Genomic DNA, 26,915 nt, shown 5'->3' with positions numbered 1-26,915 from the left:
CTTGGTTTCACAAGACTGTATGCAAGCTACCTAGAGAGCAGAGAGACACTTTTATCTTCATAACTTTAGTATAATGGTTAGGAGCACAGCTCTGGATCCAGACTACTGGAATCCTAGTCATACTGTACAACCTTAGGCAAGTTATTTGACCTCTCTGTAATTCAGTTTCACCATCTGTAAGGTGAGATGAATAATACTATAAGATTGTTATGAGGAAGTAGAGTTCATATATGTAAAAAGCTTTTGAACAGAACTGGCACATCCCAAGTGCTCAACACATATTAAGGCTTATATTAGTGCTGTTGTTATTAGTAGTATTATTCCTTGCAATGTCTCATCCATTTTTAGATGCCAAATAATTATCTGTTGAAAGGATCATTAGTGCTTTGTGGTAGAGATTTATTAAAATGTCTCAAAATCAATGTTAGTTTTATTAGCATTTTGATTTTCCACAGAGTTAAAAGAAAAATAACACGACATTCATAGCCGAATTATTACTGAATACTACAAAATGAAACTTGCTCCGACTATCTAAAAAGAAAAAGTGCAACTGCTTAAATCAGAATATGGAAGGGACTTCTATTCCTGGTCTTTAATGATCACACACAATTTTATTTAGAATGAATATGGGCTTTAGAATTGAGATGCTTTAGAAAGAGCTGCTTTTATTTATGAGCTGGTATCAATGGAAAACTACTCTTAATCTGATATTACTTTTTAAAAATGAGCAAGTGGTTTCAAGAGTAATGACCCCACTCTTTATAAAGCCTCTTTACTAGTGAATTATTTCAAGGCTTAATCCCTCCCTCTAGAAAAACTCATATATATGACTTTACATCCAACAGTATGACAAGTGCTATGTGTTAGGTACAGTATCTGTGATTATGTCATAAAGCAGCAGCAAGTACTTTAAACCTGCCAGTTACTTCTGTTTTCAACTCTCCAAAATTAATGAATGTCTCTTTAATTCAGTACTTTATTACTGGCTTTAAAAGATATGAAAAGTCCAGAAGTTTAGAATTTTTTCCTGAGAGTCAACAAACTTTTAAATTTTTAAGCACTACCTAAAAGTGATATATATAAATAAAATTTAAGGCAAAAAAAGTTACTTGTTCACAAAGAAAACTGCTCTAACAGGCTAGAACAGCTATTTTTTAGCTGAAGTTCTACAGAGCACTAAGGTTTAACACAGGGGCCACCGGCCTACTTCTCTGATTCTAATCAGAGTGGCCCCACTTTTATAGTTTTATATAATGGAGTTCCCAAGTAATGAGGAGGAGAGGGAGTGCATTTGTCTCAAATTCTGTTTTGCATGTTATCCTTGGTCTTATATATAATATCATTTAACCACTGCATTTATTAGGGTTTAATTCCATATTGTATTAAATAAAACTAAATTATTATCAATAGCCTGGGTTGAAGAAAATACTTTTTTCATGTGGAAGGCAGGATTAGTGACTTCTCATATCACTTCCAATACTAAGATTCCAAAATTATTATCACATACAGGAATGAGAAGCAGTGTGACATGGTGGATGTGGTAATTGACTACAAGTCAAAGGACTTGTGTTCAAATCTAAGCTCTTGTTCTTCAGTGGTTATGAGTTATCTTGGCCAAGACATTCACCCTTTTGACTATAACCTACATGTTCCTGCCCCATCTAACTCACAGGGTTTTAGCAGGAATGAGTGGTGAAAACCAAATGACAGTATATATATATGAGAAAAAGTACTTTGAAAACCTCAGAGTCACATAATTACAAACACTTATCATAGCCCTACTTTATATGCTCTCTTAGCTATGCATACCTGCTGAAAGAGCTCTATGCTGAAATTACTGTTTGGAACGTCTTACCTTAACAAAGTTAATGTTAATGAAAGGAAAGGGAAGCTTTGCTAACCTCACTGCTCTGATTCATCTCTGGCCAAGTCTGGTTTAGTGACGGCATTGATGGTGACTTGCTTGGAGGTGCTTCTGCAGGCGAGCCTGAATAACCTACCTCACCTGTCTGATCCCCAACATCTGCAATTGAAAAACAGAAATTCTCCATAAATAATATATTTTAGTTTAGGAATATTACTTATAAAAAAAACCCTGAAGTTTTGACAAGTAGTAATTGATAATCTGAATTTCCTTTCCTCATGTTCCTAAAATAAACATTTTTATATTAAATGTCAACTGTAATTGAAAAATAAATAAACATTTTAACAGTCAGACAATTAGGCAGTACTTATTCCTGCTACTTATTGTCTACCCAAAACCAAAGCTTTCCATGAAAATAAATTCTAGTTAGGAATAGAAAAAAGAGTGTTAGGCATAATAATACATCTAGCACAGACGTTTTTAATCATTTTCTGATAATAGGGCTGAATTTGTAGCAGATCCCAAAGTGTATTTTATGGAATATTAATGTGAGGTACTTTAAAAAAATTAGGTTCAATAAATTTTTTCTATTCAAATTTGGGAATACTGTAACTCCCTGTTGGAGCAACTCCATGAACATTTGTATATGAAAGACTTGTAATGTCTCAGAGCAAATTAACTATTTAAATCCTTTTCCCCAAACACAAACCTTTTTTTATCAAATAAAATCCCTCAATATTCTCTTGGAATATACTTTGGGAAATGCTAATTTACACTAAGTCACTCACATTTTCTCTACAAGTCTCCTGTGTTACCAAAAAGCAGCATATATTTGCAGGGCAGAGAGTAAAAGGAGAGGAAGATCCCCAGGCATGAGTGAAAAGCAGTCAAGAGCCCACACCAAAGAAAGTTTTATCATTAAGCCACTGGCACTTAACCTTCACTGAGAAAGCTACAAACCATGACACCATTGCAAAGTAGTTTTTAAAGTATTATGTGGTAGCACATTCTGCTTGTGAGTAGTTAAGCCCTAATTTAAAATATCACTTGAATTCCAATTTGAGAACAGAAGGAATTTCAATGGTAACTTAATTCTCATTCCAATCTTCCCAAGTTTTACATATCTTTGAATATAATCCCAGTCTGAAAATGAAATAATTGCCAAATTAATGGGGAGTACCTAATCTATTTAGAACCTGTATCAAAACATTGTTCTAGCATCTGTCACTATCTCACTGCTTGACCATGGGCAAGCTGAATAAAATAGCACCTGAGTTTCTCCATCAGAAAGAAAGACATTTGCCATTAAATGTTAGCACTGTAGTTCAAATTCCTAAATAAACAGTCATACAATAACTTAGCAATGTATAGGTTTTAACCTTTCAATCTATTCAAAAGTAAATCCTTCACATTTTAATGCCTAACACAGAACCTAATACATACTATGTACACAAATCTTTATTGAATGAGTTGCTTTTTGTGTTCTTCTTCATTAAATTCATTCTCCTTTGCTGTTATTTTCTCAGAACCAAAGCTAACTACCAGTATTTTGAAAAAGTACTCAATTTCTCTTTGCCCTTTGTTACATGACTACTATCTCAAAATACTTCCCCTTTTTTGTAGTCATATCAAGTTCTAATTTGCAGTCCAGCAGCAGATTTTGATAAATTTTTGTTTTGTAAGATTGGAAATTGTTGCTATTTCTTTCTTAATTCTATCCCTTTCTTGATAAAAATGTTGCAGTATAGAAACAGTAAGAGGCAGAAAGGCTTCCAATAATGTTCTATGAAGACCTCTTAAATCAAAGCTCTTAGAGAAAAAACTAATGAAATAATATTTATAATGACTAGTAGCAGCAAATTCCTCATGGGAATAGCTTGTGGTTTTAGTGCGAACAAAAATTATGGATTTTTTTTCCTATGATAACAAAGAGAAAGAAAGTTAAGGAAAGGATATAATGGCTATAAATCTGAATTTAATGAAACTGAAACTCTGTTAGGAGGATGGTGAATGGAGAAGTGTTTTAAGAGATCCAGCAAAGCAGTTGTTGAAGAAAAATAAATAGAATTAAAACAGTATTAACTATAAGGTGACTAATTTTCAAAAGAACCTATCTACAGTCAGACTATATTACTTTAGTTTCACATATCATCTTAGGGTAAGCTGGGGCCCTGGCCTGGCTTTCTCATGTCAGTCTTCTACTAGCAAATTTAGGTCCAGACGGTACCCTACCCCCACATCAGGGCAGTTATAATTTGGGATAGATTCTGGGAACCTCTGTGATTCACTGGTACAAAGTTGTAGTGGATGTAGCCTCTTGAAGTATACTATTCACTCAAATAATTATACTTCGTAAGTATTCCAACAGAGTCATTTTCCTAGAGTAGCAGTTCTCACACTGTGGATCATGGACTCCAGGGAATCCCCATGACTCTTTTAGGGCATCTGAAAAGTCAAAAAGATTTTGTAATCATCATATTATTATTTTTTCTCCTGTGCTGGCATTTGAACTGATGATGCAAAAGCAATGGTGGGTAAAACTGCTGGCTTATCAACAAGAAACAAGGCAGTGGCACCAAAATAATACAGGGGTGGGCAAAATAGGTTTACAGTTGTGAGGACACGAAACATAGAGTTTATCCTTGTATTTTTATTTATTAATTATTGTATTTTTTCCCATAGGAACAATTGTAAACCAACTTTTGCCCCATCCTGTACTAGTCATTGTATTCTTCACCCCCACATACTCCAGTTTAAATAAATAGGCATGGCAATGTCACTGAAGAACGTTCACAATTAAGAGGTAAAAATTATTTTATTAAATCTCAGCCCTGAATACACATCTTTTTAATAGTCTTTGTAGGAAAAAGGGGAAATATATGTTTGCAATTTTATATAATGGAGTCCCAAAGTAATGGGGAGGTGCAATATATATTGCACTTTTGCTCTTTATCAGAGCACACTGATGATCATCTCCAGGAAGTGGTCTTGAGTGATTTGGCTGTGAGCTGAACAGGCCACTTTTTTCATGGAACGTGATTTTTCTTTAAAGAACAGCTGCCAAACGAATTATTCAGACTTTTACGCATTTTCTCAAAAATGAGTTAAGTGAGCCTGTCACTTCAGGAAAACAACTGTCTTCAGTATTGTTACTAATGACAAACTTTGCGCTTTCAAGAGAAAATTAGAATTTTGGAAAATGTGTATCCATATCTGTATAACTCAATGACCAATATTTTACAAATAATCAATTATGTTATAAAATCATGTATGGGCAAAAGATTAATCCAAAGTATATTCAAAGTGCAAAACAGATCTATGGAATTTAACAGTACAAATAATTCATTAATATGGTTTCAGCTTTCACATTGCAATTAGCCTTTAAGAAATTACCATTTGTTGACATTTGGTGTGGTAGCAAAGAATATCCATAATTATCTAAAAACAGTCCTTCCTTTCACTATGCCAGACAAGATTTTCTCCATGTACTTGGGATTGGCAACGTTTTTCTACCAAGGGCCAGATAGTACATAGGCTTTGCAGGCTATATGGTCTCTGGTGCAACTATTCAATTTTGCTGTTGCAATGCAAAAGCAGCCATGATAATTAGTAAAGAAATGAGCTTGGCTTTATTTTAATAATAGACAATGAAATTTGAGTTTCATATAATTTTACAAATTTGAATTTCATGTGTCATGAAATATTCTCTTTATTCTCCAACGATTAAAAAGAAAAAGGAATAACCACCACTTTTTTGTTGTGGGCTATAGAAAAACAGTCAGCTGACCGGATTTGGCACTCAGTGCTTAGTCTGCAGACACCTGATACCTCAAAAAATTAATACCTAACCGCCTGAACGCAGAAGCAAATATGAAAATCCAGCTGTCTTCTACTAAAATAGATATTAAAGAGATTTACAAAATGTAAAAACAATGCTACCCTTTTCATAATTTTTTATTTTATTTTGGGGAATATAGTTATTTCCCTAAAATATGTATGCTAATATTTAGGGAGCTTATAATTGTAATTTTTAAAAAGATGTAAAAATTTTTAAAATTTATCATTTTTAATTTCTAATAGGGCAACTAATGATAGATCTAAGTCACATAAACAGAAGTTCTTTAGGGTCCACAATAATCTTTAAGAATGTAAAGGGGTTCTAAGACTAAAATATTTTTTTAAAAATTAGTCTGTCTTTGAAAACCCCCAAATTATTTCTGGATGAATTAGCAGAATTACACATTGTTTCTTTCCTATTTCATATATAGAACGACAAATGGCAGTAGTAAAAAGAGCAAATTACCTATGTTCTAGAAACTAACAGTCATGAGCATTAAGTCTGTAAATAAGCTATATCTCCTTCTACCAACCTGGCTCCCTATGAATACTCCAACAAAGAGCTTCAGGCCCGCCCACAAAAGTTTGTCTGTAGTCCGTATCCTCACGGAGGCAGGGGTGTAGTTTTACTCTTACCTGATGCAGTGTTCCAACCTAGCCTCCTGCTGGAACACTGTGTCAACCCTGCCTCCCTCCTGAGGGTTCTGCTCTGCCCCTGACATCATCAGAGCATCAGGGCTGAAAAAGAAGAGCATGAGCCTAAATTATTTGTTAAAGTCAACCCCAAAAGGGCTTTATGCAAAAAGTATTTCCATGTATAAGAGTGTGCCTGGAAGACACAACACTGTGATCATATTGACTGACATATTGTCAGGCTACATTTAAAAGTTAGCAACGAGTGCAAATTAAATGAGTGCAAACCATATTTTCTGTATTGCACTAGAAAATAAAAATGCTCTCAGTAGTCTCATCCTTCTATCCCCCAAAGACTCTGAAAATTCTGCAGATTCAATTCAGTGCAGTGTACCTGCCAAACCATCTTTCTCAAAAACCTTCAGTTTTTACCTCGGCTTATCACCTACCCACCCTGGACTTCTGTTATTTTCTTAGTATTATATTCAACAGACTAAAAAATTGTTTCAAAAATGACTTGTCAGCTATTATTAATCTTATAGAAATATATACTAGTACATACATTCCCAAAAGTCTTATGGTTTTAAACTTACTTTGTTTTCAAGTAGCAATACTTGTTGGAAAAATTCTTCAATCATAAAGATTTAAGGTTCCAATTTCATTTAATAGCTTCCTCAAAGCAAAAGTAAACTATAGCTTTTATTTATTTGAAATGGCAATATTATTCTTATGAGAAAAAATATCTAAAAGATACACAGGTTTTGATAAATTTTAAGTTTTCAAGAAAAACTAGAAATGGGACCTTTTTCATTCATTCTTAAAAGACAGGGAAAGAAATTAAAGACAATTTCAGATACACTTTGTTTTGAATATTATATACATCAAAAACTATATTCTATTTCCAAAATTCATTCCATTTCTCTCAACATGCCATAAAATGGAACTTATTCAGTAGGCTGACCTTAAGAATGTCTATATAGAAGTCTATAGGTTTTAAATTAAAATCAAAGATTAAAAAAAGGAAGTAAAATGTGTCTAACAAAGTTTGAAATGAAACAAAGCAATTACCCAAAATATGAATTAAATTGTACTGACTGCCTTTTTTGGCAGTACTGATCAACGTTTTAGAGAAACTACTATTTGATTCAGCTATTCTACTTCAAAGAATATTACCTACAGATATATAGGAGTTTCCCATTACCCAGGACAACTAAAAATGGAAAAAGCCCTTTTAAAGTTAGTCAACTTACAATAAGGACTTTAATTTCATAAAGTGAAAAAGAAATTTGATTGAATGAAATATGTTAAATTTTGTGGGTGCAATTTGGTGGCAAAATAAAGGCAAGAATTCAGTCGATAAATTTACTGAGGACCTACATAAATACAGTAAATAAAAATATGTATTGAGCAAAAAGATAAGGCTCCCATTTCCATGGAGTTTTCTTTCTAGCAGAAGACAGATACCCTTTACTTCACTTTTGACTTTTACAACACAATAGTAAAGAAAAAGGCAATTTCTGCAAAAAAAATAAAAATAAAAAAAAAATTAAAGGTACAATTATTCCCAAGGACTTTGACTAATCCACTGATATTTAAACTATCATCTTTTAAAGCCCCTAGTCATCTTGTAAAGGTTTGCTCAAGTATTATCTATCCAACCTTGCTTGTCAATGTCTTTGCCAGAAATACAAACAGTTCTAATTATTATGGCCAATTTCATTAAATGGTGCATCTTTGCCATTATCTGTAATTGTATTGATTTCTGAGCTATAATACCCAACTATCTTGAGATAAATAATTCTAGTGTTAAAAGTGTATTTGTGTGTGTGTGTGTGTGTGTGTGTGTGTGTGTGTGTGTGAGGGGCTTGAGAAGTAATTCCTTATTTGGAAAGTTAATGATCAATATTAGTGCATATTTTCATTATTTTTTTCCTCTGCAACTAAGGGCACTTGGAGAGTGAATTTTCAAAAACAAAAAATACTGGGTTCTTTATAAAAAAATATATGTAGAAGCATGTCCACTGCAGCACTGTTTCAAAGGTAAAGCCAAGAAACGACCTCAAAACCCATCAATAAGAGACTGGTTAAATTAAGGTATCAGGTCTGTAGATGACAAAGTGCAAAGATGTCCAATATTATAAGAAAAAACAATCAAGGATGTACAGTGTGAATGCACTTGTGTTAAAACAGATATTTGCATGTCTACTTATGTAAGCTTTTATGTTAAAATTTTCTGGATGAATACAGAAAAACTCTTAACAGCGATTAACTCATATCAGTCTAGTTTCAACTATAAATCTGCATAGTAAACATCATTAAAAATTTCTGGCTTTTAAAAACATTCATTTTAGAAGTACTTTTAGGATTTTGAGGATCTACGTCAATAATATTAACAATAATGAAAATTTGCTCAAATTTACTGTACAAAGCAGTGGTTATGAAAGAGGAGACAGAATGGGGAGCACATTCCTTTCCCTCTTTGAGCGTTGAGTCAGATATTGAGTTGTTGACGTGAGCATTGTGCGTGAAAACAGAAAACAGTTTTAAAAAAAGTAGTTCAGCCATTTAGTCATTTAAAAAACATCTACTTATGTACTCAACTTGCATCCTCTAGGTCAGTGGTCGGCAAACTGCGGCTCACGAGCCACATGCGGCTCTTTGGCCCCTTGAGTGTGGCTCTTCCACAAAATATCGACTTCTGCGCATGGGCCACGAAGTTTCAATCGCACTGTACGTGCGCACCCGCACGTGGTATTTTGTGGAAGAGCCACACTCAAGGGGCCAAAGAGCCGCAGTTTGCCGACCACTGCTCTAGGTGCTGAGATAAAATGAACAAGACCAATCTAGTTACTGCCCACCCAAGAGCCTCTAGTGTAGCTTGAGAGGGAGATATTTATATATAAAAGGTAGGCGACCATCTGACTGGTAGCTATGACGTGCAATGACCACCAGGGGGCAGACGCTCAACGCAGGAACTGCTAAGCTGCACTGACTTGGCAGCGGTGGTTCTCGGGTGACGCACCCCAGAACCAGAGAAGAGGGAGCCCGATTCCGGGGTGGGTCACCCGAGAACCTCCCTCTCGCAATCCAGGACTCCTCTGGGGATGTCAGGGAGCCGGTTTCAGCCCAATCCCCACAAGCCAGGCCAAGGGACCCTACCTACTTGAGGGACCCTGCTCCCTCCGTAGATGCCCTTCGAGCCACAGTGCTGCCCCAGGTGCGGCTGGCTGGGGAGGGACCGTGGGAGGTTGGCTCCAGGGCATGTCTGGCCCGTCTCGCCCAGTCCCACCCTGCTGGCCACCTTTCAATTAATTTCCTTTCAGTGTGCATAATCTGTGCACCGGGGCACTAGTCTATCAAATGTATATATATATAAAAGCCTAAGCGACCATTCTACCGTTTGACCGTTAGCTATGGTATGCACTGACCACCAGGGGGCAGATGCTCAATACCCAGGCATGGAAACATGGAACAGACTGATGAATCTCAGAGGGATTCGTGCATTGGTGGGGTCCCTCGGCCTGGCCTGAGGGGATCAGGCCGAAACTGGCAGTCCGACATCCCCTGAGGGGTCCTGGACTTCGACAGGGCGCAGGCCAGGCCGAGGGACCCCACGGGTGTATGAATGCGTGCACCGGGCCTCTAGTAATCACATAAAATACAGTGTATGTAAAACTGCAACTGTGCTACAACAAAGATTCTTTGGAGACTGAAATTAAGATGCAAAGCATCTTAACATGCTTTTTTTCCCTTTATGATACACTATTGTGGTAGGCTAGCAGGTCACCTTAACCCTTTTTTATTTTAAAGAAGATAACAATTCTTGGAAGATAAACATTCTTTCTTGAATTCAGGTTCAGAAAACTGTTTCCACAGATGAACTTTTATATGCTTTCTTTTGTAAGACAACAAAAATCAAGTTTCCCTTTTTATTTACTTTAGTTGCCATATTTAGTGCTGATGTTAAATATAAGTATTTTAATTCAGGTCTGTGTACGTACTTATATCTATGACCCTTAGCAATTTTATTTTATCTATTTAATACCATAAACTTGTTCAAATAATTTTGGAAAAAATATGTATCTATCCCACCCATGTTTGTATGCTTTTAGAAAGCCTAGCTCGTTTCTCCAAACAACTGTAACTCAAGTAATCACTTTCACCATCTATTTTTCTATGAGTTATTAAATTATAAATACAAAATACTTATAGAGTGAATATTTTAGTATGTCCCAACATTACAAACATATAACAAAAGACTATATTTTCAAAGACAGAAATATGTTAAGAAAAATATCCTACTTTAAAAATGGCACACATTTAGCATTAATTCACTCAGCAGTTATTTACTGAGCAACTGAGCACATGCCTGCAAAGTGCTAGAGCCTGGGGATACTACAGTGAATATGACACATTTCCTTTTTTCTTTTTTTTTAAATTAACTCAGAATGTAGTGGTGCAAAGAGAAAGAAAAAAAAAAGAACAGTGTGATAGGTGCCACAATAAACAGCACATAGGATATTATGAGAGATCAGAGAAGATAGCAACTACTTTTGTCTGAAAGTCAGAAAAGCTCCATAGAGGAAATATTTATGATCAATTTTTAGGTCAGCCAAAAGGAACTGCTTGGGTGGTTTCCCCTTCAACTGTGAACTTCTAAAAACACAGCTATTTAAAAGGATTTTTACAGATCTTGATTGATCCACAGTGTCACATGACAATTTCTATATTCAAAGGACTTGTGGCATATGAATCTCAGGCTTATGATAGCTGGGAGAAAAAAAAAAGGTTAATCATTCCCCCAACCCCAAATTAACAAAATTCCAAATTTATCACTTATTGGTTAGGCAAAGAAGATTTGAAGTTAATATTGTGTGGTCAAATGTTTACAATAAATTTCATCAAAAAATTACATAGATTATGTGCAAATGGTAAAAAAAAAACCCAACAACTACGAGCCTTTGATACCTTAAAAATTATAATTAGAACAATAGTGTAGAGGTGTATGTAGGGGGAAAAATAAGAGTGACTCTGTGCTAAACAGATCTAACAGGAGTAAAAAGAAAAATGCCCAGAAAAGAACTTCTACTTAAATCATTAGCCTTAAAATTCAGGCAGTAGATCAAGTTTACAAAGAATCCCAGATTTTATTTAAATTAAATAAAAGAGAGGAAAAAAAGACTACATGCAAAAGCCAGATTCACCCATCTATATGCAACAGATAACAGAATCAGTCTCAAGAAAATGACACACAACAGAATAAGCTTGATTTAAATTATACTATGCTGTCAGTTTTTAAAGGATTAAAGTCATAGAAAAACTCTAGACACAAGGCCTAATTTTAAAATCAATGGCACAGTAAATATGTGGCTACCACAGTTTCTTCCCTTTTGGCTACTATGAAATAAACCAAATGAAGTTCTTTTTGTTTATTTTTTAATTAGGTAAATCAAAGTACTTTGAAGCAAAATTACCCAACAAAAATACTAAGCTTTTAGCTCAAGTCAGAGGTTAACTGATACCTAATAACTGCCTAAAATGATCAGGAAAACTCTAGGATTCTCACCGGATAATGGTTCTAAAAAACTAAAACCAACCCTAAAATTTTAAATAGACTTATTGGTTGATAAAAGGTCAGTGTGTTCAGGCCCTGAAATGTGAATAGCATCAAATACACATTTCAGGTAGAAAAACAAAAAGAACTTGCCCAAGGTCACAGGAATAATTAGCAAAACTAGAAGCACACAGATTCTTGAATCTAAGGAGATAGTCCTCTTTTTGACAATAATAATATGCATATGATTCCTACTGCATAATTTACACAATAAAGTCAGATCATATGCAATTCTGGGTTAAACAGAAGCTGCCCAATAGATGAATACCCTTTTGAGAGCCAAATTCTGTTTTAACTTCTCTTTTAAAAAGTATAAAATTCCTTCCATCATAATATCTAAAAAAGAATTGAGATAGAAAAACCAAAGACAGTAATTTAGTTTTAATTAGACTCATTAATTTAACATTAGATTTCCTTTTATTCATTCAGAATTTTAAAGAAAGTACTCATTTTTTACCCCCTATATTCTATTTCTTTTAAAACTATCTGTAAATATGAGCATTTATAAAAGCATTCTTGTAAACATGACAACAATGTAGTATTATCTACATCAAACACAAAATTTCCAGATTTCTTTAGTATCTGAAGAAATTGGCTTTTTAAAAGGAAAATGCTTGCAGACTGCAAAGGTCTAATGATAAACCAGGTATTTCCCTTCAACAAATTAAGATGCATTAAATGGAAAAATGTTGATAATGAAGACAGGCTACTTTCCCCACTTCAGACAATATAAAATGTAATTAAAGGATGACAAAATACCAAGACACTGTGAAATGCTCTTCAAATCTCAGCAGGTCACAAGTGTAAAATAAAATAGTGGCATATATTCTTTATCTTTGTTTACAGTTGACTAAACAGACAAAATATTGATCCAGTTCAGGCTGTACATCTTATTCTAATGGCAAATGTACATGCCCTTGATGAAATGCTTATGCTTTTAAGCTAAGTTTTAACATCTAGATTGTGCTTTGAGAACCAAGTGTTATTTGTCAAGGCACACAATCAGGTCTCTTCAAGCTCTTGGATCTTACCTGCTGAGTCTTCCAAATCAATCAGCTTGGGCATTAAGCTTTCAGGGAGTTTTTCTGGTAAGTCATAGCCATTCTTCCTAGCAACTACCAGATGAAAAGCAGCACAAAACTCATCCAGTGTTAATGCTCCATCTTTATCAAAGTCTGAGAGTTCCCTAAAAGAAAAACATCAGAAATGGAATCCTATTCTACTTTGGATCCCTTTATGTCTCAGGAAAAAAAAGAAAAAGAGAAATCCTTTTTCAGAAAAAGTGCAAGCAATCAATAATTTAAAAAATCCCATAGATGGAAAGATGTGTAACAAAGTGAATATAGCAAACAGATATCTGAAGATTACAGGCAATGGCCATGTGGGTGGTTTAAGGCACAATTCTTTCAATTTTTCTAAGAGCTTGAAATTTTCATAATAAAATGCTGAAAAAAGAGCCCCCCAAAAATAAGGTCACCAAAGAAATGGCTTTTAACCATATGTATCTTTAGGTACAGGACTTAGTTGAAATCAGGCTTTTTTAATAAGTCACTAAAAATTTTTAAAACTTTGTTTTTATTGTTATTAAAAGTCTATATGTATGTATTTTAAAGAATCCAATACAATTACAAGGCTTGATACAAAAAGACAGCAGCCCCACCCTGCTATCCTTCCATTTCCTAGATGCAGGAACAACCATTTTTTTTTAATTTATCACCTTAAACTATAAATAGCATGTATATATTGCTAGTTCTTTTTTTTTTTTTTTTAAATATATTATATATTTTATTGATTTTTTACAGAGAGGAAGGGAGAGAGATAGAGAGCCAGAAACATCAATGAGAGAGAAACATTGATCAGCTGCCTCCTGCACGCCCCCCACTGGGGATGTACCCACAACTAAGGTACATGCCCTTGACTGGAATCGAACCCGGGACCCTTGAGTCCGCAGGCCGACGCTCTATCCACTGAGCCAAACCGGTTCTGGCAATATATTGCTAGTTCTTAACATTTTGGTTTTAGGCATTATCTACCTATCTCCTACTATAGCACTCTATGCTACTAAAAACCCTATTAATAAAATTTAGAATATAGAGAAATATGTAGATATAAAGTGGAAACAATACTTATGTTTATCTGACAATTGTTTTTTAAAAGTAATTTGTGATTGTAATTTAATGACTGATTCCAACCACACAGCAACCATCCTGAGTCTTCAGTTGGTATTTAAATGAGTGTTAAGCACTGTTCTTTTTTTTTAAATTTTGTTTTATTGCTTAAAGTATTACAAAGAATATTACATATGTCTCCTTCCCCCACCCCCTTGACATTCCTCCAGACTCCCCTACCCCCCAGTGTCTTGTGTCCACTGGTTATGCTTATATGCATGTAAGCACTGTTCTTAAGCTCATGGCTGGTATAGGACTTACTAAATTTGTTTAAAACCAAATGGAATAAATACAACCATGTATGAGCAAACTAGCTTTTATTCCATGCATTATACTAGCAATAAGAAACAGCTACTATAGCTTAAAGACTTTTAGCACTTTTTAAAAGAACTACTCTACTGGTATCACTTTATTTCTTCTCTAGAGAGTGAGAGAGAAGCTGACTATTTTAAGACAATACTGAGTTATAAGAACATTCTTTAAAAGGTTATTCTAATAGTTTATTTTTAAGGTTAAAAAAATCTACCTGCTGGAAACTCCTTTGAAATAACCCACATTACCCAACTAATATACACCACACTTACCAAATATGAGAAAGTTCAAGAATAGGAAGCTTTGATTTTGTAAAAAACTCTTTAGCTGCAGATCCTGAAATATTAAAACAGTGTTGTTTAGCATTATTCTGAACCTACAGACCCAAGAATCAAATGTGGTCTTAAGACCTTTTTCATTGAAAAAAAGGTAACCTTAACGTGTGTATATGTCATGTTTTTGGTCTCTAGTAATTATAAACTCTTTTTAGACAATTTGAGAATTAATTATCTTTTATAATCTCTGACCAATAAAACCATGTCTTTGAGATTATGAAACTGAGACTTTGAACTGTCCCATCTAGAAAAATCTGTTTTTTAACAACTCACCTGGAATAAATCCGTTTAGATCAGGCTGAATGGTTTTAAACTGATTTACATAATACTGTCTTTGTTCATCTGTTATTTTCCAGGGATCATCATAGCTACTGGATTGCCTACGAATTTCATTGGCAGTTGTAGCTGAAGCTACAGTTCGTACTGTTGTCTGGTCCTGTAATGAAACATTTTTTCCTCAGTACAGTATCTATCTATATGATTACATGGACCAAGATTGCTAGGTTATTTATCTTTGAAAGTAAAACTTACTTTTTGTGGATGTTTAAAATATAAGAAGTCTTCACAAACTCATCAGCAAACCACATACTTATAATCAGGTTACTGAATGTTTTTGGACAATGATTATATAAATGTATAGAATGACAGCAATGTGTAAGCAACAGAAAGTTATGAAAATGTGCCAAGAAAGCCAAGCAAATATATTCCTAGATGCCGAAACCTTTCAAAAGTTCACTAAGAAATTAGAAAGAAAATCAGTCAAAACTTTTAGTGAAACATTTCAATGATAACAGACTTAAAGAAAAGGCATAGAGTGGAGTTCTGGTTTTTGTTTGTTTGTTTTGTGGTTTTTAAATAAAAGTGAATTTACATTCATAAAATTCGCAACAGCAAAATATAAAATAATGACTGCAGCAGTATTTTGAATGAAGCAAATAAAAATGCAATACCAATAAAATGTCACACCTGGACAGAAGCAGGATGCATGGTTAAAAGAGTACTGGTTGGTGGAGTATCTGCAAAACTGACCCAGTTTTCTTGAGGTGGAGGTGGAGAATGCCCTGACCACATTGCATCACCAGCAGCAGAACCTACAAGCAGAATGGGCAAACATGCTGACTCACTTTTAAAGAATATAAAGTTATCTGGTTTTTTATTGTAACAATTCACAATACACATATTATATAAGTTTTCTTTCGAGTTCTAACTTTGTAGAAATGTTAATTTCCGAAATGAAAAATTTTGTCAATTGAAAATTATCTCATTTAAATCTTTTAAATTGTTACTGAAACTAATCTAATATATATATATAATATTCTAGGAAATAATCACTTATTCATTTTACCTTCAGAGAATCTGGTATCTATAAACTTTTATCTAAGCATCATAGATATAAATAAATGCAATTACCAATGTTCAAAGTGATACATCTACTTATAAATTTTCACAGTTGGCATTTGCTTCCATTTAAGGCACTTAACTTATAATTAAAATTTTCTTGGAGGCAACTCTTAAAGGAATGTTATCAAGTTTCCTTCAATTTACACCTTTAATAAATGACTGTTACATTTAGAACTTCTAAATACCTGATTGTGCATCACCAAAGGGAGACCAAAATGGCCCAGGTCCTGCAAGAGGCCTCTCACCATTTCCTCCACTGGGGTGACGGTTGTGTTTCCTCCATGTGTGTGGAGACGCTGGTGGGGACTGCTGTGGTGAAACTACTGGAGATGCAGGCTCCTAGAAAGAGTATCATTATTTTTAAATTTTAATTTTAAGATAGCATTTTCACTGTTAAGGCATTCAGTAGAAGTTTTAGTGTAAACATCTACACAGGATGTTAACTGATAATACTGACATGCACGTGACTACCTGTTGATCTGTAGATGTACGAGACTGGACAGTATCATGGCTTACGGACCCCTTTTTCACTTGCCCCCTTCCAGGTGGTGGAGGAATAACACCAGAATAAGACCCTTGATTTTCAGAATCTGAAGAATATGAGGCTGCATGGCGAGACTCTTGTTCATTCTTTGAAGCAACAAATCTTGGCAGAGGAAGGTCCTTTACTATTAATGGCAAAAATAATTATTACTTTAAAATAAAAAAAGATGCACACATTAAAACCTGAAGAGGTGAATTAGATATTAGAAAGAATTTTTGCAAAACTGATACATAAACAACAGAAACAAAATGTCTATCACTACGAAATTTAATTCATCCTCTTCCTTAAATTGTTTAGGAAGACCCTAACCTAGAAAGAAATAGTAATACCAAATTGTCCTTCCAAGGGGTTATAAAAATAGCTGTATTAAATGTCCATTGCATGTCTGGTCCTATGTTTGCACTCATAACCATATCAACCCTGCAAAGTCCCTATTTTACAGGTAAGCAAACTGAAGCTCATTGATAGTAAGTGACAAAATCTAAACCCAGGTCGGTCTGACCCCAAAGCCTATGCTGTTTCTACTCACACTAATTCTCTAAAGTAAGATGTTCGAGTTCTAAGTAAAACACAGAATATGTCACCAAGTTTGAGACTAGATTAATCCAAACATTTTCATGGCAGAAATTCCTGAAAATATCTTACTGTTCACCTACCAAAGACACAGTACAAGCAGCTCAATCTACCAACTTTAGTCTGGCTTACTTCACTCCTACAGGCAGATACTCTACATTCTGTTTTAAATAAAGAAGAAAAATAAAAAACTAAGAATTCCGTAGGTCAGTCTAGACCAGAATAACATAGCAGAATCATTTTCAGAAGAAAATGTACTTCCTTCCACTATAATTCCCTGAATCTCCCCTAGAATTTCCACACTAAGGAGAAAATGAAGTTTATTCAGTGTTTATGCAAAGTACTCAAAATTACCTGAAAAGAATGTAAACTCTCAACACGAGGAGAAGGATGTGCGTCACACTAGGGGTCCACAATGAAAACCTCCAACTAAGCTGGCATTAAACACTGAGCACTTAAAACTAAGCTGGTACTAATACTACTGTATAAAAATCCTAACATTACAGAAAATGCAGTTCTCTCTTTCCTCTTTTCCCTATGAAAATCACAAAACTCTCTGCATTTAAGTGCCTACCTTATAAAATTTCCATCTACTTCATTATCAACACACCTCCAAATAATAGAAAAACAAATTTTCCTAGGTGATATGCATAAGGCAGTCAGATGCCTATAACTAGGTTTTAATCTGCCAATATTTTAATAGTATCTCTATCAACCATAAAGTTTTGGTTAACTAATGCTTTCTAATTTTATATGGAGCGTTCAGTTTTCACAAACAAGAAAAGAAAGTATAATGTTGCTTTATACTTAGAAAAATATATAAAGAAAGCATATATCAGGGTCACTGCAATGCACCCTTTACTTTGATAAAATTACTTACCTAAATTCTAAACAAGTCTTAGTAAATTTATGCTATAACAATCACCATTTTAAGAGATTTATATAATCAAATATGCAGGAAGTACATATAGATATAAATGTGTTCTAATATTCACAAATTTTAAATAGCAAGGTGGGGAGAATAAAGTCATGACATTTTTCTCAAGGTCACAAATGCCACTGTAATATCAGAAAGACTCAACTTCATTTGTGACTTGAAGTCTATTTTCATTTCAATTACTAATGTGTCGCATATTTACCTGTATTAATACTTTCCACTCTTAAAGGGAAACCAGACTGGGCAACAGCTACAAGTTTCAAAGCAATATAGAACTGACTTCTTCCAAAATAACCAAGTCTTGTTGCACCACAAAGCTCCATAATCTATAAAAGAACACAATGTAACATAAGATTTATGACAATAATTCTTTGAATAAGCAACTAACTTCTGTTGATAACTTCTCCAAAATACACAGCTGACATATTACTCTCACCTGACGACCAACTTTCTCAAGTTTCAGGTTCATATGTTTGAAAACAAAAAGGCACTGACCTTAAATAAGAAGGTTATCGTTTGCCTACTTATTAAAACCCATGTGCTAAACGATTTTATTTTATTAGAATAACTATTTTTTCTTAAGAGTCATATATATATATTTTAGAAACACTCTTCTATATTAACATTGTGCATACAACAGGATCATGCAACGAACAGATTAGTATGCAGCCATTTTAAATAATAGTCATAAAATGACATATTCAGTGGGAAAAAAGCAGGACACATTTAAACCACATAAACACAAATTTGAAAACAACCAAATATATGAAAATTCTATGAGTAATTTTGTTAAGTGAGATTAAGAGTAGGACTTTTGCCTCTTATTTTCCAGATTGTATTTAATGTGGTTATACTCTTTCCTTCACAACAACAATTTGTTTGCTTGTTTTGTTTTTTTAAAGCAGTTAGGCTTTCAAGGATCTACACTGACATTCTAGTCATTCAATAAGCATTTCTAGATTGGCTATAGCAATTACATATCAGACTACAAAAGCGAATTTTATGTTACAAGATTAAATTATAACTCCAAAAGCTGGAGTAGATGTCTATTATACAGACATTATAATCTTAAAGTAAAATAAGCACTAAGTATCCTTATCTCAATTTCTCAAAATATATAAATTCCTGTAGAAAGGAAGCATATTTAGTATGTTTTCTTTTCCCTAAAACATTCAAAGGAAGATTAAGGTGCCTTGGAAGTGACAATAAATCAGAAGTAAAGTTCGTATTTACTAGAATTCAGAAAAGCACCTATCAGTGGTTCAGTAATGTATAACAATGATCATTTGTTTACATGCACAAGAAAATACAGTAATTTTGGCTGTGATTGATCAGCACTGGAAGAAGTTCCTTTTTCTTCCACTAAGGGGTATCATTCGTGTGTAAATTTAAGAGTAAGGAAGATAAAGAAGCAGGTTTACATTAAGGGAACTAGGAGGAAAAGGAGAGCTGGAGAGTTAAGGAAGGAAGGCACACAGGCTTGCAGGCTGCACAGGATTTCATTAGGATTATTGCCCTTATCTACCACCCTTTTCTGCCCACTTGACACCCCTTAAGGAAAACATGTAGTTTATTTATCCTTGTTACATCTGTTTCAGGTACCTGTGGGAGACTCAGGGGCCGTGAAAGGAAAATCAGGAGAGCACCACAACCTAAAGGGCAGGTGTGAAAAGAAACCTAAGAAAAAGGCAGGGGAAAAGTACAAAAAAGAGAAGCAAACTAAAATTACCACAAAAACAAAAACCGATAAAATGAACTGTGGAAAAACCACATAGTAAGAAAACTACACAGCCTTTAAAATTCACTGCTTACAATATTGTTATTAAAACAAAAAACAGGATACAAAGCAGTGTACAAATATAATCCCAACTTTATTAGATATCTATAATAAAAGCATAATATGCTCATTAGACTGGACATCCTTCCGGATGTCCTTCTGGATGACCTTCTGGCCAAAGCCGGCTGTGAGGGAAGCCCGGGTCTCGGGTGCTTGCTGGCGGCCGGAGGGGAGCCCAGGTCCCGGGTGCCAGAAGGAAGCTGGTGCCGGCAGCTGGGGGAAGGAAGGACTACTCTTGCACGAATTTCGTGCATTGGGCCTCTAGTGTACATATAAATGGCAGTGAATATGCCAGTGTTTTTTTCTGGGTGCTGAAATTAAGGAACACTTCTATGTTATATATATATATATATATATATATATATATATATATATATATGTATAATTTACTCAGAAAATTAATAAATCATTTTTAAAAAGGGAGAAACAGCAGGGCCAAATAAAAAAGGGAGGAAAATGTACTCTGAATTTTGAAATTAGGAGGTGTTTGCCGCTTAGTAGAGATGTAGCAGGGTAAAATCTAGTTTGCAATGGGTTAAGGAATGAACTGGAAGAACTGAAGTGGAAAGACAGGTACTAAACAGGTTAAGATGCTTGGCTCTGAAACAAAGTTTATAAGGGTAATTTTGCTTCTCCCCAAATCTCAGAGCTTGTCAGTGGAAGAACTGGCACTAGAAACCGGGTTTTTTTATTCCAAACCTAAAGGATACTTTCTTTTTATTGTATTAGACATAACAAAATTTTAAGTTTGCATGCCAAAAATTCCACCCCAGGAAGCATGAAAAGAAGTTTGAAAAGGGGGAGAAAAATGGCTCAAAGGCAACATTTGCAGTTATTTCTCTACAACTAACTGATCTTGGTTGTGCCACCTAAAAAACTCACTTTATCACTAATTATCTCTTCAAGCTATACCAATTTTAGGGGCCATAAGCTCTTGAAAGCAGAAGAAAGGAGGGAAGGGGCTGTGACATACAATTTGCAAAAATGATTCCCAATGAAACAGTATCGAGAAGTCTGATTTATCATCACAATTTGTGAATTAGACAAAATGTGTCATTAAAGAAATATTTGGTACCAATTCCTAAAGGCAAAACTGCTAGACCAAAGTATTCTTATATTTGAAATGTAACAGCTATCGAATTGCCTTTCAAAAAAGTTACTAAAATTTATTCTCCCACTGTCAATATGAGAGTGCTTGTTTCTCATCTTTTCTCCAGTAACTTGAAAAAACACTCACACACTTAATAAGTATTATTAGAGGTCCGGTGCACAGATTCGTATACCGGTGGGGTCCCTCGGCCTGGCCTGCGCCCTCTTGCAATCCAGGACCCCTTGGGGGATGTTGGAGAGCCGGTTTCGGCCCGATCCCCGCAGGCCAAGCCGAGGGACACCACCGGTGCACCAGGCCTCTAGTATGCATATAACATCTTTGGTTAATATCTTCCTACCCTCCCCCCTTCCCTCTTCGATTCATCAGTCTGTTCCATGTTTCCATGCCTGTGTGTTGAGTGTCTGCCCTTTGGTGGTCATTGCGCATCATAGCTACTGGCCAGTCGGCTGGTTGCTTAGGCTTTTATATATATACACTAGAGGCCCGGTGCATGAAAATTCATGCACTGGAGGGGGGTCCCTCAGCCCGGACTGGCCCCTCTCACAGTCCAGGAGCCCTCAGGGGCAGTAGGTGACCCGGCGATCAGGGGAAGGTGACGCCCCATCACACCTCTGCTGCTGCCATTGCCAGCAGCACAAGCCTCAGCCGGTCCTGATTACCTGAGCCTCGGGCAGCCCTGGGAGGCTGGGCAGCCGCCATCCGAGGCTTGCCTGCACCTCAGGCTGGCCCTGGGCGGCTTGGGGGCTGAGGGGACTGGGGGACTCCGGCCTTGCCGCATGCCTGCCGCCCCGGTGGGGCTTAGAGGACTGGGCACCGCCATCTTTGAGGACATGACAGTCAATTAGCATATTCCCTCCTTATTGGCTGTGGGTGATGCCATCTTTGTGATGGTGTGAGGGTCAATTAGCATATTCCCTCCTTATTGGCTGTGGGTGATGCCATCTTTGTGATGGTGTGAGGGTCAATTAGCATATTCCCTCTTTATTAGATAGGATTTCTGGCTCCCTATGTTACACAGTTTTGTATAGCGAACCCTAGACCTCTTTTTTAATTACTTTAGATTTATAATATCTAAATTCCAATAAGGTTAGTGCAGCCCTCAATTTTTTTTCCTTATTTAAAAATTTCTGGGCTATTCTCATATTATTCTTCTAAATAAATCTTTAGAACCATTTCTGGGCTATTCTCATATTATTCTTCTAAATAAATCTTTAGAACCATTTATCAAAATAAATTGAGATTTTAATTGGGATGGCATTTATTAATAGTCATACTCCTAACTTTAACAGGACAACATCTAGTGTTTTATCATTAAGGATGATACTGGCTAACACCCTGCAATATCTTTGTTATATTAAGAAACTATTCAGCTAGTTCCACTCCTCTAGGAGTTTTGTCTTTGAGTTTCATAGTTTCAAAAATCACAAGTAGGTGTTATTTTATTTTGTGCATGTCCAGGCAAAAAACTAAAAGATCCTAATTTTTCTCTTTGGTCTATTAAGATTAATAATTCTAGTAATAGAGTTCTTAAACATCAAACCATCCTTTGATCCCTGGAATGAATTCTATTTAGTAATGGTGTATTACTTTAAAAACATAATACTTACAAAATTTTAACCACAGTTTTAAAATGATTAAGCTTTAAAAAAAAAACCTATACGTGAAAGGTTTGGCTTTACTTTTTTCCTCTCTGGTCTACAATTCTTTCAATAGATTAGGAATTATGTAATCCTTAAAAATTTAGAAGAATTCACTTATGACACAAGGTGGACTTGTATACCTCTGACATGTGTCTCCATATTATTCCTTATTATTTGGTATAAACTAGGTTTTCTATCTATAAAATATATAATTTCCTAGAAAATCATTTATTGCTTCCAAAATTTGAAATTAATTTAGCATATTATTCAAAGTAGTCTCATTAATTTAATGAACTCTCTATGGTAATTTTCCCTTAATGTAAATTTGGCATATTTGTGCACATGCAACTCTTTCTCTAGCCCAGTGAAACCACTTAAATTGTTAGGATACAGATTCCCAGACCCCACCCATTAGATTCTAATTCAACTAGGAAACCCAGCTGGTGATGGCTGGTATACTGCTGATAGTTACTGTGAATTATTAAGCTTTATTTTCTTAACATTATAAAATGAAAGGTGCTTAAGGATATAGAATGAAAAGTTCCTACAATTCCCATAAAACAATAACAATTTCTTTCGTAAGTTCTTTCAGCTAGTTCCACTTTTCAACTTTTTCTACATGTATACAAATACATGAGCACACATATGTAATACACATAATTTTTACAAATATAGGGTCATTCTGTTATGGGTGGAATGCCTTCTGTGTCCCCACCTGTTACCTGTGGAAGTGGAGCTCTTGCAATGCTACAAAGGAAAGGAATTTCCTAAGACTCACATAGGAGGATGAGTAATCTTTATTTCTGTGGAATTAAAACCCTGGATTTCCAAGGTCCCATTTCCCTCTGTCCTGCCATGGAAAAAGTCCGATCTTGTCTCCATCAGGGACAAGATTAAGGTCACTGCCCAGAATCTCCACTCCATATTAAAGCAAAGTCCAGTCTAGCATCTGGCTAGTTAAGCTTGTGTTCCCAGTAGTCCACTGCGTGTGGGGTCCACGTGGACATGGACCATGCGGCTGCTTAAGATCACATGGCAAGAGAGTGCGGGTCATGAAGCAAGACAGTGCAAGAGTGGGAAAGAGGATAAGTGAGAGAGAACTCTTTGGGGATTATAACCAGGAGGATTGATTTCACTACTCTGTTCCATAGTATTTACCAAAAGCCAATAACATCTAGGAAAATAAACTTAATTATAGTTTACTTTAATGCCTATAGAGATCAATGTGACAAGCAAATCATCTATCTGTATCATTCATACAGCACTTGAGAGCAAGTTATAGAACTTCACTGTGCCTCAGTTTCCTCACAGGTTGTGGACGAAAGGGGCCACATGCTAATCTGACAAGCTCAGGGAAGGCCTGCATGGCGGTCTTGCAAACTCAGAGACCTAAAGTAACCACAAAGGATGGTCTGAAATTAAACTTTAACTAAAAGCAGTTGTGGTGGGTAGTTACATCCTAGGCCAGTATCTTCACTGACAAGGTCAACCTTTACCTTAACTGAGCCTGTCTTTTTACATCTATAACACACCCTTGAAATGTCTGGGTAACTTGTAACTTCCCTTTTTCTGGACCCCTTGGGGCACAACCGAGTGCCAGGGCAGATACCACAAATTCCTTCATTACCATGTTAAGTGTTCCTGCACCCACCTAAGTATGTGTCTATCATTTTACTTTATATCCAATCCCAAGGGTTTCCCTGCTTGGCTTTCTCCCACCTCTCTAGTCTATCACCAATGGATTTCATGTAACCCACCTACATCCCTTCCTTTGATTGCAATATATAAATATAGATGTAAACCTACCATCTCCGGAGCATTATATCAATTCTTTGAGGTTCTGCTTCCCAGCATATGTCAACAGTTTGGCTCAAACTCACAAAAATTCTTTACAGGTTTTAATGTTAACAAGATAAACTGTGGAAATATACTACCTCATATAGTTGCTGTGAGGATGCAATGAGTATTTAATAAAGTATTTTAATAATAGAGTCTGGTCCACAAGTATCATTATTACTACTTTTTCTTCATTACTCTGATCATAATATACTGTCCAGTCTAGGACTTCAGAGACTAAGTTATTCTTGAAAACCACATTTTCTTGAGAGCTAAGAGCTAATGCCTTTAAGTACCAAAGTGGGTTTTATTATAATTTTTGATGAAAAGTCTTCTAAATTAGAGGATGCTCTCATGCATTCCTAAGTATTTTGAACTTCTGATTTAAAACAATACACTGAGCACAGGAATTTATCCTCTCCCTTCAGAAATCTTATTAAAATGATACAGGGTATAAATACACAAAAATAAGAGGGAAGGGGGAACAATGAGTTGACAAGAAATGTCAATAAAGTTTAGCAATGAGAAAGCAGACAGAGTGGCACCTAATGTAGTAAGATGGAAGAATGAGTGCAAAAAATACCCATGGAAAAGAATCAATCTTCCCTGTAAAATCCAGGGACTCACCCAGAAAAGCTAGGGTGACCCTGGAACAGAGATTAAAATCCCTATTTCTACAGTTGCTTACAATACTAGCAATCAGACTTTACCCTCCAAATGAAAACAAACAAAAAAACCTGGAATTTATATTTCTAAAAAAATAAAATGTCAGGGAAATACTAGGATGGGGGTTGTTGCCCCAGAGAAAAGCCTATGTTTCTAGCGTTTAGTAATCCATCTTAAGAGTCAGCATCCAATCTACTCCTAAAGGCAGGCAGGCAACCTTTTGAGAAGTTATGCCCAAGCACAGAGCTCAGTTAGTTTTCTATTTGAAACAGGAATTTTTAGGGGTGAAATAGGCAGGTTTGGGGAATTTTTAGAATTGGGGGTCCATAGGAAAAAAAACACAGGGCTACAGAGTTGCAAAAGGGTACATTTCCATAAGACAAGGAAACAGGGAGCCAGCAGAAGTTACATTTCCATAAGACAAAGGAACTGGGAGTAGGAAAAATGTCTGTATTTACAAAATACAGGAGGAAGAAAGCCCAGAGGGAATAGGAGAACAGTGAGGGAGGAGGGCCTCACATGCCCCACATGAGGTTTGACCTTTGAGCTCAGGAGTTACTATAGTAACCAATCTAAGGGAATAGTGACCAGAGGGGATATCATGGCACCAAGAACTGCAGCCTTTATAAATGGGGGGGCGAAGTGGGGGGGACTCGATGGGACTCTTTCCCCCTCCCCATGTGGGAGTCTGTACTTGTTCTTCAATAAATTTCCACCTTTGCTATACCATCTTCCATCCGTGGTTTAATTCTTCGACTCTGTTCTACAAAGAATCCAGGGAAGAGGAAGCCATCCTGCCCAGGGAAACACCGAGTGTTCCAGTCCAAAAATCTGTATCATATTGACTCATTATGAACAGGTGACCAAAATTCAACCTGGGCATGTGCCCTTCACCGGAATCAAACTCAGCACCCTTCAGTCCGCAGGCTGACACTCTATCCACTGAGCCAAATTGGCTAGGCATTTGTTTTCTGGCAAAGTGGCTCAACGTATCGAGAAAACTGGAGTAACCAAGGAAATTAATTCAAAGAAAATGCATTATCTCATCCTTCACTGGTGTATCAGGCATAGTCCTTACATATACATTTCCACAGTATAAATGAAATCTAAAACACCTCTTCCTTTTTTCCTTCTAAAAGTCAGTATTGTTCCTGCTCCAGGAACTCTGCACTTGCTATATCCTCAGTATGTTTTCTCTGGAGATCTTGGCTTGGCTGACTTCTTCAGTCATTCAAATCTCAAGTGTCATGATCTCAGAGGCTGTCCTTGAGCACCCTACAGTTTACTTACTTATTGTAAACATTTACCAAAAGAATGAGACTCCAGAGAACAGGAAAGATCTCTTATATTCTTATGTCCCCAGCACCAAAATAACTTCTAATGCACAATATCAATAGATTTGTTGGCTGGATGAATGAATATTTTTTTATTAACTAGGCTGCAGTCTCTTTCCATGCCTATACACAGACTACCAGATTAACAATCCTTAAGTACAGCTCCAAATAATGTTTATTATATTTTAAAGAACAAACTTCTAAGTCTAGCATTCAAGACTCTCCATAACATAACCCCAAACATCCTTCCCTGTCGTATCTGACCAATCTAGA

At 35.7% G+C, this 26,915-nt stretch overlaps 1 protein-coding gene across 10 annotated transcripts in view; it reads right to left on the bottom strand.

The window, feature by feature from the left end:
- Nucleotides 1-26,915, bottom strand: part of REPS1 (RALBP1 associated Eps domain containing 1) — a 71,747-nt gene that overhangs the window by 23,598 nt on the left and 21,234 nt on the right. For 7 of the 10 annotated variants that reach the window (XM_006084412.3, XM_023750190.1, XM_023750192.1 and 4 more), the window contains 8 exons: nt 18,421-18,544; nt 16,636-16,832; nt 16,350-16,503; nt 15,730-15,854; nt 15,037-15,199; nt 14,701-14,764; nt 12,980-13,134; nt 1,902-2,023 (listed from right to left, as the gene is read on the bottom strand). In XM_006084412.3, coding sequence (XP_006084474.1) covers nt 1,902-2,023; nt 12,980-13,134; nt 14,701-14,764; nt 15,037-15,199; nt 15,730-15,854; nt 16,350-16,503; nt 16,636-16,832; nt 18,421-18,541 — 1,101 coding nt within the window. In that variant the 5' untranslated portion in view covers nt 18,542-18,544. Of the gene's footprint in view, nt 1-1,901; nt 2,024-12,979; nt 13,135-14,700; nt 14,765-15,036; nt 15,200-15,729; nt 15,855-16,349; nt 16,504-16,635; nt 16,833-18,420; nt 18,545-26,915 lie in introns of those variants that run through there. The other 3 variants (XM_023750194.1, XM_023750193.1, XM_023750198.1) reach the window with 3 other exon arrangements.

The sequence above is a fragment of the Myotis lucifugus genome, unplaced genomic scaffold (genome assembly GCF_000147115.1).
Source record: "Myotis lucifugus unplaced genomic scaffold, Myoluc2.0 scaffold_11, whole genome shotgun sequence".
Taxonomy (NCBI): Eukaryota; Metazoa; Chordata; class Mammalia; order Chiroptera; family Vespertilionidae; genus Myotis; species Myotis lucifugus.
Note: the sequence above shows the minus strand (reverse complement) of the source record. Positions and strands in the feature narration are given on the sequence as shown.